This window comes from Heterocephalus glaber, unplaced genomic scaffold, assembly GCF_053883595.1.
Source record: "Heterocephalus glaber isolate CG9 unplaced genomic scaffold, H.glaber_assembly_v1.0 deba00001472, whole genome shotgun sequence".
Taxonomy (NCBI): Eukaryota; Metazoa; Chordata; class Mammalia; order Rodentia; family Bathyergidae; genus Heterocephalus; species Heterocephalus glaber.
Window position 1 is genome coordinate 91,708,186 of NW_028258315.1, and position 17,545 is coordinate 91,725,730.

The 17,545-nt window shown below is 38.1% G+C and overlaps 1 protein-coding gene across 28 annotated transcripts in view; it reads left to right on the top strand.

Annotated features, from left to right (window-relative positions):
- Positions 1 to 17,545, top strand: part of Sfmbt1 (Scm like with four mbt domains 1) — a 164,401-nt gene that overhangs the window by 135,517 nt on the left and 11,339 nt on the right. For all 28 annotated transcript variants that reach the window (XR_015439597.1, XM_087182373.1, XM_087182388.1 and 25 more), the window contains 7 exons: positions 1,170 to 1,296; positions 2,435 to 2,548; positions 6,391 to 6,433; positions 8,220 to 8,284; positions 11,080 to 11,219; positions 13,227 to 13,336; positions 14,158 to 14,333. Coding sequence is in view for 27 of the 28 variants with exons in the window: in XM_087182373.1 (XP_087038499.1) it covers positions 1,170 to 1,296; positions 2,435 to 2,548; positions 6,391 to 6,433; positions 8,220 to 8,284; positions 11,080 to 11,219; positions 13,227 to 13,336; positions 14,158 to 14,333 (775 nt within the window). In the remaining variant the exon portion in view is untranslated. The remainder of the gene's footprint in view (positions 1 to 1,169; positions 1,297 to 2,434; positions 2,549 to 6,390; positions 6,434 to 8,219; positions 8,285 to 11,079; positions 11,220 to 13,226; positions 13,337 to 14,157; positions 14,334 to 17,545) is intronic.

Sequence of the window (17,545 nt, forward strand, 5' to 3'; positions counted from 1 at the left end):
CCTCTTCTCACACTCATGCACTTTGATGTGGGGACTTTATCTCTGGACACTCTTGCCTTTCTGTACTAGGAAATTTTCTTGAATCTCTTCTTTTATTTCCTTTCTTTTGTTTTCTCCCTTGTCTCTTTCTAGAATTTAAAAGTTTCAGCTATTGGTCCTCTGGATCTAACCTCTCTTTTTTTTTACTTTTTTTCTCCTGTTTTAGTCTTTTTGTCTTGCTTTCTGGAAGATAAAGTAAACTTTTATTTTTCAACTCTTTTGAGATTTTAGTTTTTAAAACTACTTTTTTATTTTCCGGGAGTATTTCTCTTCTCAGAGTAGTTCTTTATTTTTAATAGTATATCATTCTTGTTTGAAGGATACATTAATTTTTCTTCTCAGAGAATGTTAATTAACATAAGCACCCTTTGGGGGGTTTTCTTGCATAATCACCACTTTCTCTAAGTTACTTATTTTGTGTTTTTGTCTGTAATTTTAATATCTTTAACCATCTAATAATTCTTGGTTATTGTTTATATTTAAAAATGGGAGGGCTGGGGATTTAGCTCAGTGGTTTTGCCGCCTGCTGCGCAAGGACCCGAGTTTGAACCCCAGTACAAAAAAAAAAAAAGGGGAGATTAAAGAAAAAACTGATTGGAAACTCTGAGCATGTGGCAAGGGCTTGTCAACCTTGAACTTTCCTCCAGGGTGGGAGGCTGGCTAGCTGAGCATGTGGATTAATACTGTAAATCCAGTAATTTTTTTTGTATGTATGTTCATGAAAAACTTATATACAATGAATATCTTTAAGTATATCATTTGATGAGATTTAACAAATACGTACAATTGTGTGACCCAAACCCTTACCAAGATACAGAATGTTCTGGGCTTGGTGGTGCGTGCCTATAATCCCAGGTGCTAAGGAGGCTGAGGCAGGAGAATCACAAGTTTGAGGCCAACCCGAGAAACTTAGTGAGACCCTGTCTCAAAGTAAAATTAAAATTACAGAAGGGGATGGGGATGTAGCTACATCCCCTAGGTTCAATTTCCAGTATGGGGAATGGGGAGTGGTGAAACATTATTGTTATTCCCAGAAAATTCCCTTTTATCCTTTCTCATTCATTCCTCACTACTGTCCATCCAGAAATAAACATTGTTCAGTAAATTGATTTGATTCATTCATTTTTTAGTCAGTTTCTGAGCATGAGTTTAAGGAGAACATGAAGCTTGAGGCAGTGAACCCTCTTCTCCCTGAAGAAGTGTGCATCGCCACCATTACTGCAGTCAGAGGCCCCTACCTGTGGCTCCAGCTGGAGGGTAAGTGCAGGCACTCCTGAAAGTGTCCCGTGCCCACTCTGCTTTGTTCTTCCTGTATACTCCTTTGGTGTGGCTTGGTGTAATTAAAGGACAAGTAAATAATGATCTTTTTCAGAGACTTCTAACTTGAAATGCAAGATTCTAAGCTAAAAAATTATTTTCTTGTCCTTGACTTTCAAATTTTAGGAAATGAATTTGAATAACCTTTATTATAGTGTCCTCTATTTTCTTGAAGGTAAGTCAAATAGCATATATTTTTACATGATCACAATAAATGAACATGAACATTAGCACGAGGCTTAGTGAAGAGATGTTTTGATTACTGCAAACCCTCAGAACCAGAAAGTATATAAAGTAGAAGTGATGTATTTTATTCACCCTAGTATTCAGTGATTGGGCATGTTCTTGGAATGAAGGCCATGTGAGTACTTAATGTAGCATTTACTGTGTGTGGCCTGGGTTACTTTTTCTTCCTGCTGCCAAATAATCATACTCTGAGAAGATACCTACTACTTCTTATTTTATAGAATTGGCATTTAATGCGGATGTGAAGGAGAGTATTAAATGTAGAGTTTCGGGGCCAGGGATTTAGCTCAGTGGTTCTGCCGCCTGCCTCGAAAGCACAAGGACCCGAGTTTGAGCCCCGGTACCCCCCCAAAAAAAAGAAATGTAGAGTTTCATGCAACCTCTGCTGATTACTTGGCCTAATCACTTTCTGATTTGAATTTACTATTCTACTTTCTGACTTATTCCCAGAGTACCAGAACTAATGTTATTATTGAATAGAACTGTCACTTTGCCTTTTGGTTTCTAGTTATTTCAAGGAATTGACTGTAATTCTTAGCAGTCTGAATAATACCATTGGTAGTTCCAGTTGTTTATTTGCTACGAATTAACCTTATTTTCACTACCCATTTTGGTTCTTACAAGTTATGCACAGGGACAGTTTACTTTTTTCATAATGTTTACCCTACATGAAAAAGTATGACTTCCATGAAAAAGATACTGGGTTAAGAGACTTGTGTCTTTATTATTGCTATAATAGAACATTGTTTAGAAAGTATTGTACTGTACTTTATGGAGCCTATTTAATGAGCTAAAAGGGCTTTGTTTTGTTCTGCTTTTAAAATTTAAACAGGATCTAAGAAGCCTGTACCTGAATGTATTGTGAGTGTGGAATCCATGGATATATTTCCTTTGGGCTGGTGTGAGACCAATGGCCACCCCCTCAGCACTCCTCGCCGGGCACGAGGTACCTGTTTGTGGGTTAGAGTGCTGATTGTGGCAGCTACCAATTAGTATGAATCTGGACCTTTCAGAGAAAAAAATTATATTCTGGCTGCATAGACAATTACTTATTGCAACAGTATTTATTTTCTTAGTTTCTGTGGCTTGGGGTCTGGGTACAACTTAGGTGATCCTCTGTATCCAGGTATCTCATAGGTTGCAGTGAAGTTAGCAGCCAGGGCAAAATTGGCACAGCACCACTGAGCTACATCCCTGGCCCCTGAAGCCTTCTTGCTATTTTCTCACATTTTAACTTTCTAGGGCCTCTTTTAATAAGGGCACTAATTCTAATCTTGCCCTTATGATCTAATTACCTTCCAAAGACCCCACCTTCTACTGTTTTTTGTTTTTTGTGGGCTTTTTTGGTACGGGGGATCAAACTGGGGTCCTTAACGCTTGCGAGGCAGGCGGTGGAACCACTGAGCTAAATCCCTGGCCCCCACCTTCTGATATGAATACTTTGGTTATTAAGTTTCAGTATGAAATTGGGGGAGCATAGACATTCAGACCATAGCACAAGAACTTACTTCCTTGGGCTGTTGGCTTGGAAGCTTCCCTTAGATCTCTGCCACGTGGAGCTCTCCATAGGACTGCTCACTGCATGGCAACTGGGTTCCATCAGAATGAGAACAAGAGAGGCTGAAGAAGAGAAAGCCAGAGGCTGTAATCTTATATTGAAAGTGACTGCGTACCTCCCCTCTTTTAAAAAGTTTTTTTGAGATACAACTAACATCCATGAAATTTGCTCTTTTAAAATTCAATTCAGTGGTTTTATCATATTCGCAGAGTTATACAATTATCACAGCTATTTGAAAACATTTTTTTTCATTTCTGTAAGAGACCTCATACCCTGTAGAAACACCTTCTTCCCAGGGAACCACTAATCTCCTTTCTGTCTCTGTAGACTTGACCATGCTGGACGTTTCATATAACAGAAATCGTACCATAGAATGGGTCTTCTGTGACTGCCTTCTTTCATTTAGCATAATGTTTTCAGAATCCATCCATCTTATAATGTCTTTTATGTAACTGAGTAATATTCTATTATATAACTATACCACATTTTGTTTCATCATTGGTGAATGAACATTCGGGTCATTTCCATTTTTATTATTATAAATAATGCTTCTGTAAACATTAGTAACCTGTTTTCATATAGATATATATTTTCATTTCTCTTGGGTATATTCTGAGAAGTGGTATTGCCGAGTCATACAGTAACTCTCTATTTAACAGCTTGAGGAACCACTAAACTCTTTTTTTTGGTACCAGAAATCAAACACAGGACCTTGCGCTTACGAGGCAGGCACTGGAACCACTGAGCTAAATCCCCAGCCCACCACTAAACTCTTTTTGAAAGCAGCTGCATCATTTAGCTCCCCCAGCAATGTGTGAGGCTTCAGTTACTGCACATCCCCCCAACACTTATATTCTATTCTTGTTTGTTTTTGATAGTCATCCTAATGTGTATTAAATGGTGTCACATTATGGTTTTGATTTCCTTTTTCCTAATGATAGTCATGTTGAGCATCTTTTGCATATGTTTGTTGGTTATTAGCATATCTTCTCTGGAAAAATGTGTACTTAAGTCTTTTGTTCATTTTTACATTATATATTTTATTGGTGCATATTAATTTTATAAAATACTGAGTTTTGTTGCATTTTCATATATGCATAAAACATTTTGATCACAGCCATCCTCGTTACCCTCCTGTAGACTACTCTCCCCCTCCTCAACCCCTTTCCTCTTATCCAAAAGCCTTCTTTCTACTTTCTTGACATTCTTTTTTTTTTTTTCCTAGTGTCTACATATTAGGGAAAACATGCAATACTTTTCTTTCTGAGTCTGGCTTATTTTGCTTAACATGGTAATTTCTAGTTCCAGTCGTTTTTCCATAAATGACATAATTTTATGCTTTTTTATGGCTGAATAATACTCCGTTGTGTATATAAACCATACTTTAAAATCCATTCATCCATTCACTGGCACCTAAGCTACTTCTGTATGTTGACTGCTGTGAATTGTGCCACAGTAAACATGGGTATGCAAGTATCCCTGTAGTATGCTGATTTTAATCCCTTCAGGTGTATACCAAGAAGCGTTATATCTAGATCATGTGGTAGTTCTGTTTTTAGAGGAATATCTGTACTGATTTTCTTAGTGGCTATACTAATTTGCATTCCCACCAGTAGTGTATAGGGTTCCTTTTTCCATGTATCTTAGCTGGCATTTATTAGAGTTGTTTTTTTGTTTGATCTTAATAGTAGCCATTCTGATTGGGGTGAGATGGAAACTCCATGTGGTCTTGATTTGCATTTCCCTAATAGCTAGAGTTATTGACACTTTTTCATATAATTATTGACCAGTTGTATTCTTTTGAGAAGTGTCCAGTTCACTTGTCCATTTTTTATCTTTTTTTTCTTTTGGTGTTAAATTTTTTGAGTTCATTTTATGTTCTGCATTTTAATCCTCTGTTGGGACAGTAGCTGACAGAGATTGTCTCTCATTCTATAGGCTGTTTCATCATTCTGTTATTTCCTTTGCTGTGGAGAAGCTTTTTAATTTGATGGAACCCCATTTGTCAATTCTTGCTATTTCCTGAGTTTTTGGAGTCCTATTCAAGAACTGACTGTGCCTAGGGCCAGGGATTTAGCTCAGTGGTGCCACTGCCTGCCACACAAATGCAAGGTCCCGAGTTCGATCCCTGGTACCAAAAAAACAAAAAAACAAAAAAACACTCACTGTGCCTATATCTTGAAGTGTTTCCCCTATGTCTTCTTTCAGCAGCTTCAAAGTTTCAGATCTTATATTTAGATATTTGATCCATTTTGAGTTGATTTTTTTGTTTTTTGTTTGTTTTTACATTTTGAGACAGGGTCTCACTGTGTAGTTCAGACTGGTCTTGAACTCATGGTGACCTCCTGTCCCAGCCTCCCAAGTGCTGGGAGTGTGCCACCACACCTGGCTTGAGTTGAATTTTGTACATCATAAGAAATAAGGTTCTACATTTAATACCGAGTTTCCCCAGCACCATTTGTTAGAAAGGCTCCAACATATGTTTTGGCCTCTTTGTCAAGAATCAGATAGCTTAGCTGCATGGGTCTCTGCCCAGTTTAAAACTATTTTCTTTATCTTTTAATTACTTATATCTTTGTATAGTTTAGATATTGACTTGGAAATATTTTCTCCCATTTTGTTGGTTACCTTTTTACTCTCCTGATATGCACAAGATTTATTTCTTTTCATGCAGTTTTAAATTTTGATTTAGTCTAATTTAACTTATTCTTTTCTTTTTCTCTTGGTATCATATTTTAAATATCATTTAAAAATCCAGCGTCATGAAGATTTTCTTATATATTGTTGTGTAAGAGTTTTATAGTTTTATATCTTAGGTTTAGATCTTTGATCTATTTCGAGTTAATTTTTGTATATGATGTAAGGTAAGAGTGCAGTGTCTTTCATGTAGATGTCCCGTTTTTGTAGCATGATCTGTTGAAGACCGCCCTTCTCTGTTGAGCAGTCTTAACACCCTTTGTGAAATCGGTTTTTCTTTTGAATATCAGTTTTTGCTTGGAAATTCCTTACAGGAATTGATTGACTCAGAGAACTTTGAAAATACTGTTTTTGCTCCTTGTGTAAAGACTCCTCTCCAGAAAGTGTGTGTCAGATATTCAGACCCACAGGCACCAATTTAGCACACATAATAGTTATACCAAGTATTAAATATGTCACAATAAGTTTAATACATATGTAACTTTTCCTTTTGTCTTTTTTTTTTTTTTTTTTGGCATTTTCTTTTTTTACAGTCCATAAACAGAGGAAAATTGCGGTGGTTCAACCAGAAAAACAGTAAGTAACATAGTAGAACATCTGAATAGTTGAAATTTGAAAGTTTGAATATCTAGAAAAAGAAATAAGATATCAAGAGTATGTCTTCTCTTGTGTTATTTTCTTAATTCAAATTTGATAGTTTATATACATTTTCACACAATGTATGCATTTTCTAAAATGGCTTTATATAAAAAGCTCAAGATGTTTTCCAAATTCATTTTCTTTAGCTTTTAGAGCCTGAAGTCATTTGAATAATAGAAAAGAAGTAAGAGCCCCCTACAGGTATTTGTGAAGGAAGAACAAAAATTGTAAAGAAGGAAATGATTTGTTATAGTGTCTTGAGGTAGAAGAAACAATTCCAGAAGAAAAGACACTCAAAAGAGTTTCTTTGTGCCCATTAAGAAACTCTTTGTGGCATCTTCACACACAGCTTTTAAAAAGAAAAGTTAATTAGTGGTTCCTTTGAATCTTAAAAATATAAAGGTTTCTGTGTGTGTGTACGTATGTTTTTCACCATTGGGTTTTGAATTCTCTATTAGTCTGCTGTAAGAAAACATTGCAGGGCCGGGGATTTAGCTCAGTGGTTTCGCCGCCTGCTGCACAAGCTCGAGGACCTGAGTTCGATCCCCGGCACCAAAAAAAACACCAACAAAAATCAAAAAAAACATTGCAGACTGGTTGGCTAAAACCACAGAAATTTATTTTCTCATATTCTGGAGGCTGGAAATTCCAAGATCAAAGTGCCAGCTGGCTTGGTTCCTGATCAGGGCTCTCGTCCTGCCCTATTTATGGCTACCTTCTGGCTGAGTCCTCACATGTTAATACCTCTCTGTCCTTCCCTCCCTCTCATATGCCTTCCTGCCATCATTTTTCTCTGCCTCCCCTCCCTTTCTCCCTCCCCTTCCTTCATTTTTTTCTCCCTCTCTTCTCTCCTCACCCCCATCCCTCCCTCCCTTTTTCTCTTCCTCTCACTCTTCTCTTTTTTTTCCTCCTCCCTCTTCTTCAGAGGCCACCAGGCCTATCAGATTATGGCCCTGTGGTTATGACCTCATTTAATGTAGATTACTTCTCAATATGGTTACATTCATTTTTTTAAGGCCATAGGATTTTATTCTAGGTAGAGAAATGAGATAATGATGACAAAAAACTGACCTTGGATTTTTCTTTGACTTAGTTATTGAGACCAATCCTAAACTTTAGACAGGAGGCATTCTAGAAAGAAGAATTAGCCCTTTTCAGGGATTGCTGCATGCAGAGTAAGTCTCTGGGCTTTTCTTTTAAAAGATAATTTTTAAACAATTTTGAAATGAGTGGAAGAACGGTATAAGAAGTGTTTCTGTTATGTGACTATTGAAAAAAAATGGATACTTTAAAAATCCTTCAAGAAGCTGGGCATATTGGTACAGGCATGTAATCCCAGTACTCAGGAGATTGAGGCAGGAAAATTACAAGTTCAAGGCGAGCCTGGGCTACCTAGCAAGACCCTGTCTCAAAAAAAAAAAAAGTTAAGAATCCCATAAGAAATTTTCTAATTTTTTACACACATATATATCGTTGAAAAGAAAATTCATCTAAATATGCAGTATCACGTCACTGTCTACAAATTGTCCATTGCCTCATTAGTCTCTGTACATAGCTTTAGAAGCAATTGCAGATTTAAAAGACTGTGTGATGGAGGACCTTCTAGTACAGATTTTGCAACCTGCCACGTTAGCTTTCTTTTTAGATTTGAAGGAAACTAACCTTCATGCTGTGCTGATATTAAGGATGATCTCACTAGTTTGGCTGTGTTTTCTTAACCCAGAATACCATCCTCGAGACCTGTTCACGAGGGCCTAAAGAGTCAAGAGCTGAACTCTGCAGACTCAGGTATAAGCATTTGTGATCTTACAGAAAAGAAGACCCTTAGTTTCTTCTAATGGGCTATATCTGACATTTGATTTACAGAATGTACATTCAGAGAGGAGTTGCGTAATTGTGACTTTAGAGTTGTAACAATCCAAGATATGTTTTGTAGTCATCTGTGTGCTGATATTTCTACCCAGTTATAATTAATTGTAGCTTTTCTTTTTGGTACCGGGGATAGAACTTGGGACCTTGCGTTTGTGAGGCATGCAACGGCACCACTGAGTTAAATCCCTGGCCCCAATTGTAGCTATTTTTTACTGATCACTTGTGTACCAAGAGCTGTAGAGGTCAATGTTACTATTACTTACTTTAGATGAAGGAACCTGAGGGTTTCCGGGGGAATGCTCTTTCTTAAGCTAGGTACTTAAGTGATGGTGACTTATTTTTTTAATACTTTTTATGATATACACACTATATATAAATTTCACAATTAAAATATAGAATGCTGGATTTAGTTGATTGTCCCAGAAGCAATGACTGATTAATGAGATGAGGCCAGAGGTTCAGGTTTTGTCCAGGGTCTGTCTCTCTCTCTCTCTCTTTTTTTTTTTGGTGCTGGGGATCAAACTCAGAACCTTGCGCTTGCCAGGCAGGCACTGTGCTGCTGAGCTAAATTTATAGCCTCCAGGGTCTTTTTTTTTTTTTTTGGTACCGGAGATCGAACTCGGGTCCTTGCGCTTGCGCAGCAGGCGGCAAAACCACTGAGCTAAATCCCCCAGCCCCCGAGGGTCTTTTTAATACAACTCTTGACTAGCCCTGTGCTAGCTGTACAATGCTGAGCATCTGGGCCATGTGTATTCTAGCACAGATTGAACACTCAGGTGGTATTTAGTAAATGCCTAGAAAAGAAACCAGGGCTCAGAGAGCTTGTACAGCTTTTGAGAAAAGGGTAGTTCAAAACTTTTTCTCTTCTACCCCACTACCATTTCATTATATTGTTTCTACATAGAGGATTAGGACTGTGTTAATTTCTTATTTTTGATGCTTTCTAATATCTACTGAAACTACAGAATTAAGACATTAATATCTTCTCTATCATCTCAACTTTGGCATTTTGGTTTGGGTTTTATCATAGGTCAGGTTCCTTGGGAAACAGTCTGAGCCTCTGTTAATTGCATGCTGGAGTTTCATTGGGAATGGTTTTGGAAACAGCTCCTGGAAGGAACAAAAGATGCAGGAATAAAGGAAGCAGGATTACCTCGAGAGATAAACTGAAGTGCAATGCAGTTGCAACAGAAGTTTCTTTTAGTGCCAAGAAAGTCTTCAAACTGATACTGCCACAGAGAGTGTCTATAATCCTGGCATAGTGGCCATACCTTATATGTTAGTTATTAGAAGTATGCTGTAGCTCCCACCCTACCTCACAAGGAATGGGACCTTCAGCAAGGTATCTCTCCTATTCAGGGCAGCCCAAGCTCAAGGCAATTAAAGGATATACTCATAAGCAAGAGCTGTAAACTGCCAACATTTCCAGTAGCAAGGGGCATGAGTGCCTTAATCCTGACTAAGGGTTATGGGTGGCAGATTCAGATGGAAAAGTGGGCACAACAGGTTCACCACTGTGCTAAGACTGTAATCTTAATTAAAGAGAGAACATTATAAACATCAATGTCTACCAACAGTGGAAATTGTGTACTTATTTGCTTTCCTTAATGCTGGATTGAATAGGAAGTATTCACAGAAGAATCTCTCTCTGCTTTATACCAAAATGAAGATATTTCAGTGTCTTTGAAGTTTTTAAATTTAGTAGTTCAGATTCCAGTCACTGTAAGGGGATTTTTAAAAAAGATTAATTAAGCACAGTGTTCATTAGAAAAATAGTTGAGAGAAGGATCTCAAGGCCTGCTTATATGCACAGTGTATAAAAGGAACACTGATATGTGTTCATAGCATACAATAGTTTTAGCCTTCTGAGAAATCTCACAGTGAGAGAGTTCCCACAGCATCAAGGATGTCAGAATACCCAGGCATGGTGGCACACGCCTGCAATCCCAGCATTCTAGGAGACTGAGGCAGGTGGATCGCAAGTTCGAGCCTAGCCTATCTCAAGCAAGACTGTCTCAAAATAAAAAATAAAAAGGACTGGGGACATAGCTCAGTGTGAAGGCCCTGGGTTCATTCTCTAGCAACACCCACACAAAGGGCGTTTGGGGTTTGGGGTGGGGTCAGTGTATTTGTTTGATGGATTTTAGGAAACAAACTAGTTCTGGATAATATTCCATGTCAATCCCTACAAATATTCCAGAATAGATTATTGAGTAGTTGTTTTTCGAAGAACTGGAAATCTTTGTCAGGATCATCATGGTTCATGAAGTCGATTCTCCACTTTCTTTATTGATAGAAATATCAGACTGACTCTGAAACAATGTCCAGGAAATAATCAGCATGTAATTCAGGACATTTGTTTTATTTTAGCAGAGTGATAAACTCAGTAATCTAGGATGAGGTAAGCATAAACTTCTAGGTATACCATATTTCAAGATCATCCTCAGATAATATATTAAGCTTCACATATGTAATTCTGGGCCTGGGGGTACACATCAGTAGTAGAACACCTGCTTAGCATGCACGAACCCCTGGTTTCAATCCTTTGCACCACACAAACACACACACACACACACACACAAAAGCAAAAGTAATTTATAAAACTCACACAGTGAGGTGTATGCTTGAACTTTTCTCCTTAGTAATTAAGCTTTCTAAACGTGGGGAGGAGAATGACTATTCTTAATATTTGTTTTTTCTTAATTTCTCAGTTACAATTAATGGAAAGTATTGCTGTCCAAAGATATATTTCAACCACCGTTGCTTCTCAGGGCCATATCTTAACAAGGGAAGAATTGCTGAGCTCCCACAGTGTGTAGGACCTGGGAACTGTGTTCTGGTCCTCAGAGAGGTAAGGTTCTGGCCTACAGCAGAAGAACTTGGAAATTTGATCATAGCACTCTCCTAGGATATGGGGAGCCACATATCATATATGTGACAACTCTAGGCTTTATCAAGTTAAAATTTTTTCATATATAGTGGTCCCCTGTTATCTTTGAGGGATATGTTCTAAGATAGTGGTGGCGAACCTGTGGCACAGGTGCTATGGCTGGCTGTTTTCATTGAAAGCTCTAAAAGGTTCACTATCACTGTTCTAAGACCTTAACAAATACCTGAAAATATGGGTACAGCCAAAGCTTATATGGTATGTTTTTTAAAATATATATACATAACTATCATATTAGTCCATTTTTTGAGGCAGTCTACTTATGAAGAAAGTGGTTTATTTAGCTCATGTTTTGGAGACTGAAAGTCCAAGATCAGGTCACCTAGTGGATTGAGCCTCTTGACTACACTGGATCATGACAGGAATGCATGTGTGGGAAAGAGATCATATCACCAAATCAGGAGCCAGAGAGACACTGGGATCCCACCATTCCTTCCAAGGGTATGCCGCTAGTTGACCTCAGGAACACCCCGTAGGTCCCATCACCTCATCACCTCCCACATTACCATGTTGGGAGCAAGCTTCCAACCCATGAACTTTTGGGGGAGACACGTAAACCATAGCAGCTGTGATAAAGTTTAATTTGTAAATGAGACACAGTAGGACATTAACAACAACAGTAATAAAACAGAACAATTGTAACAACATACTGTAATAAAAGTTATATGAATGTGTTCTGTCTCTCAAAATGCTTAGGGCTGTATTCACTCGTCTAATTGTGATAGTGTGAGACGATGCACTGTCCACATGTTGAGATGAAGTGAGCTGAATGATGTGGGCACTGTGATGCCACATTAGACTGCTTCAAGGGTTACTTGAACACAAACACTGCACTATTTAAGTAGTTGATCTGATAACTCATACAGCCACAGACCAACAGATGAGTAGCATATACATTAGGATTTTGCTGAACAAAGGGGCGATTCACGTTGCAGGCAGAATGGCACAAGATTTCATCATGCTACTCTGAACAGTGTATAATTTCAAATGTATAACTCATTTATTTCTGGAATTTTCCATTTAATATTTTTGACCATAAGTAACTGAAACTTAAAGTGAAATCACAGATTATGGGGTATTGCTGTACTGCATAGTGAATTGGGCATGTAATTATTTCTGCTCCCTAGGGAACACTTAGGTAAGCAGTTCTTCACAGAGCGAGCTCACTTCTGTTAGAGACACACGAGAGCTATGCAAGAGTGAACTGTGAGAGCCAGGTGTGGTGGAGCACGCCTGTAATCCCAGCACTCAAAAGGCTGAGGCAGAAGGATCACCGCGAGTTCGAGGGCAGCCTGGGTTACACAGTGAATTCAAGGCCAGCCTGCACTACAAAGTGAGACCCTGTCTCAGAAAAAGTGAACTGTGAGATTAGTCTATGACTTAGAGGCTTCATGGCATTAACTGAGAGCCATGACAAAGCTATGAATCTGCTGACTTTTATGCTCCCAGCTCATGTGCTGCACCATGAGTAATAGATGTGAGGACTTGTAGAACCTTTCAACCCTTAGGGTGGCAAGGCAGGGCCTCACAAGGCCAGAGCTTCTGGGCCAGCCTCCTTTAGCCACAAGAATGCTTCACTGTCTGCATAGTGTTCCAAACACATAATTTTCTGTGTGTACCACTTTTTGCAAAGCATTTGGAAGCAAGTGACAGAGTAAATTGAAATTCATAGTGCCTGTTTTTTACTAACCATAACATTTTGAATGTTTAATATGATCTGGTTATTCTTTATTTGCCACTATGGGCAGCTGTCATATTTTTGGTAATACTATTTTGTTAACATTTTTTAAATAAGAAAGAGTTAATTTCCAAAATGGTCTTAGTACTCTATGGGATAGGGAGAGTGCCATGGTTCTAATGGTGTGCTTTTCTCCTCCCCAACCCATATTTCTGCTTTAAAACTGAGCTTAGGTCCTCACTTTACTTATCAACGCAGCCTATAAGCCCAGTCGTGTTCTTCGGGAGCTCCAGCTGGACAAAGACTCTGTGTGGCATGGTTGTGGGGAAGTTCTAAAAGCCAAGTGAGTAGAATCCTTTATCCTTTGCTATTGTTTGTCTTTATTTGGTCACACAATCACTTCTGTGGATAATAGAATGCTTGTTTCCTATGGCAGTGCTGCCTCAGCTACTTGTGGCTTAGGCTTGTCATCTCTTAGTTTCCATTCTGTCATGGGTCAGTAAGTTTATAACATATGGTAGAAATGAATTACAAGAAATACTAAATTTAGGGCCGGGGATTTGGCTCAGTGGTTCCGTCGCTTGCTTTGCAAGCGCAAGGACCCAAGTTTGATCCCTGGTACCAAAAAAAAAGAAAGAAAGAAAGAAAAGAAATATGAAATTTAAAAGACAGAAATGCAAGAACAACATTTTATTACATTCAAGAGACATAAAACTACTTTTTCAAGTTCTTGTGAAAGTTCATAAACATTTACTCTTGTTTTCTGACTTGATTTTTTTCATGGATGGATGAATAGTAGTTGGCAGATCATACTGTATCCTTGAGCCACACCATGAGAATCACTGCCCAGGGTAAAGAAAGACTTAATGAAATGTTCGTATTCTTTTTATAACAATAATCAAAATTACTATTTGAAAACCTATACCTAAGAATAGAAAACTGGAACTTTATTTTGCCAATTTAAATAATAGCTTTTTGTTGTCATTGCTTACCAGATTTAAGTACAAGATACAGAACTTTCTTATTGTTCTCTGAGTCAAAAAACTGAAGGATGCAGAGTATTCTAAGAAGCAAAAATATTTTTCAGGTATATTAATATACTTGATTTTTCTCTGGGTAGTCACTGGCCCAATAAATTTGGCCTCTGATGTCTTCCAATGGCAGATATAAAGGAAAGAGTTATCGGGCTACTGTTGAAATAGTGAAAACAGCAGATCGGGTGACTGAATTCTGCCGGCAAACCTGTATCAAACTGGAATGCTGTCCTAACCTCTTTGGTCCACGGATGGTTCTGGATACATGTTCTGAGAACTGCTCTGTACTTACAAAGACCAAATACAGTGAGTTATGTTTTCCATGTGTGTTAACTACAGAAGCTTATACCTTACATCCTGGAAAAAAATTTTTTAAATTTTGCACACATTCATATGTAGACATTCATATGTAGACATACTTTTTCAATAAAGGATCAGAAAATAAATATTTTATGTCACCGGTCATATGATCTCTGTCACACATTGTTTTTTGTTTTGTTCTTTGTTTTTTATTTATTTGTTGGTACTGGGGATCAAACTCAGGTCCTTGTGCTTGTGCAGCAGGCAGTGGTGAAACCACTGAGCTAAATCCCCGGCCCTTGTTTAGTTGTTTAAAGAACTCTTTTAAAAATATAAGAACCGGGCTGGGGATTTAGCTCAGTGGTTCTGCCACCTGCTTCGAAAGCGCACGGTCCTGAGTTCAATCCCCAGTACCAAAAAAAAAAATATGTAAGAATCATTTTTAGCTGTAGGACCATGGGCCAGATTTGGCCTGTGGGTCCTAGTTTGTCAATTTTTATGTGACATGTATATAAATTAGCTAGTGCATCTAATAGGTATGTAATTTATTCATACAGTCTGCCTACTGTGTGCTGCCACTGTCCTAGCCCTGGGATACAATCATAAAGAAAATAAAAGTCCTGTCCTCTCTGAATTCTCATTTAATGTGGGACAGAGATAATAAACATGTAAGCAAATGTAGAGACAAGTATGAGGCATGGGGAATGAGGCAAAATAAGGAGGCATGAAAGAGAATGAGGAAGGCTGAGAACAGGTGGCCAGGGGAATCTTCTGACTGGGCACCACGTGAAGGAAACAAGGTTGCCAGCTGTGCACATGACTTGGTAAAGGGAGCAGTGCAATAAAGAAGCCCTGGTGGTGTAAATACCAAGAGGAAAGTGCAGTCTCACTCTGCACAGTCCTCCCTTCTGCTTATCTTCTCCTTTGTGAAACTGGGGCAGGAGTCATATGGGTTGAAATTTAAAATGTGGATTCTTATCAAAGCATTATCACCCCAAAACAAAATTCTTATCTTGCATTTCCTTAAGTACCGCAAACCCTGGTGTCACTTGGGAAAACTAACAGGGAGGAGGATTTTACTGTGTCAGATTTGAAATATTTATTTTAGGGATCTGTGACTCTTAAATTTTATAGTTCTTGCAGATAACTTGATCAGATCCGTCGGTCTCTGGGACTGTCTGTATTTCCAGCAAGTTCCTCAATACAGCTGATGATGCTGATCCACATTTGGCATGGCAAGCTTTCTAATCAGTATTTGAATTACAAAAGTGAAATTCATGGAGAAGTCTAACCTCCTAGTAATTTCTATTTGTATTTATTGAATTGTAAACTCCTTAAGGGCAGAGATTATTTTAGCTTATTATCACCCCTACATGTAGGAAATTGCAATTTTTAGGAGCTAGTGGAAAATATTCATGTAAATATATATGAATAATATTACATATATAGAGACAAACGCTTAGAAGATTTGTGGACTTTATTATGCTTTTTTGTCTGAATTTATCTTTCACAGTGATAAGTTGAAATTACCCTAGGTTTTAAAAGAATCTAATTTTTCCTAATTAGCAGTTTGAGGGATCTCCAATGAATTTGTGTCCTTAGGAATTCATTTTTACAGAAAATTACATTAGAATTTGATATTATCTTAATACATAACCCAGAACTAGAATATATTTCATTTTTGAATTATCTAATATTTTCTAAAACTTAAATGGAAATGCATAGGATCTAGAATACTTAAAATATTCCTGGAAAAGAATAAAGTTGAAGAACTTTTTCTCTCCACTCCTTGCTACCTTTTTTTTTTTTTAAACCATAAAGGTATAGTAATCAAAAGAACTTGGTATTAACATGTTCCCACCAGCTTGAACCACTGGTGGTACATACATGACTGTTCCATCAGGCAGCTTGATGAGACAACCTGATGAGACTGTGCTATGCTGCCTGATGGGACAATCACGCATATCTCCCTGGTGGTTTGGAGCTGCCCAGCAGCCAGACATACAAATTACTTCCCCATCATGAACATGTTAGAGTATTAAAAGTCTTGGGACAGAATAAAAGTTCTAGAAATAGGGCCAAATTATGTATGGTCAAATGATTTACAGGGGTAACAAAATTAATGGGGGAAGGAAATTCTTTTTAATAAATGGTATGGGTACAACTGAATTCCCAAATAGAAAAAGCAAAAACAGAACTATTTGGCTCATACCATATACAAAAATTAATTTTAAGATCTATTGTAGACCTAATGTGAAAGCTAAAACTATAGAGCTTTTTAGACAAAAACAAAATATCTTCAAGACCTTGGGGTAGGCAAAGATTTCTTAGAATGTAGAAATACACTAGCATAAAGGAAACAATTAGTAGATGAATGTCTTATCTACTTTTCCTATTGCTGAGACAAAATACCCAACATCCAAAGTTAAAAGAGGAAAGGTTTGTTTCAGCTCACAGTTTGTAGAGGTTTGAACCCATAAGTCAGCTGGCTCCAGAGCAGGATGGCATAGCAGAGGGGCATTGCAGAGGAGAAACAGTTTATGATGGGCAGAGGGCAGCAAAGCAGAGGCAGCAAGCAGCGAAGTAGAGAGTGACCACAGCAGCCCTCTTTCTGTCCTTTGTATTATTGTATAGTCAGTGGCAAGCAGGCAGGAGTCAGCAAAACAGAAAGCAGCACCAGCAGCAAGCAGAAGCAGTAGTAGCAAGCCTGCCTTTTCCTTTTCCCCATACAGGCTACCAGCTTTTTATTCCCTTATCTATCCCCTTAATCCCAGCATCACACACTTAAATCACAGTATCATACCCTAATCAAGCCACCTTCTAAACTTCTATATATTAGCACATGAGGCCTTGGGGGGACATCTAAATACAAGCCATAACAGTGAAGTATCATGAAAATTGAAAACTTCTGCTCTTTGAATAATATCATTTTTAAAAAAGAAAAATAACAAGTCACAATATTAGAGAAATTATTCTTTTTTTGGGGGGGGGTCGGGTATCGGGCATCGAACTTGTGACCTTGCACCTGTGAGGCAGGCGGTAGAACCACTGAGCTAAATCCCCGACCCTGAGAAATTATTCTTAATACATATATCCAGTAAAGAACTTATCGCCAGAATATATTAAGAACTCCCCCAACCCAATAACAAAGAGGGAGGTTTTAAAATATGACAGAGGGGGGCTGGGGATTTAGCTCTGGTTCCACTGCCTTCCTTGAA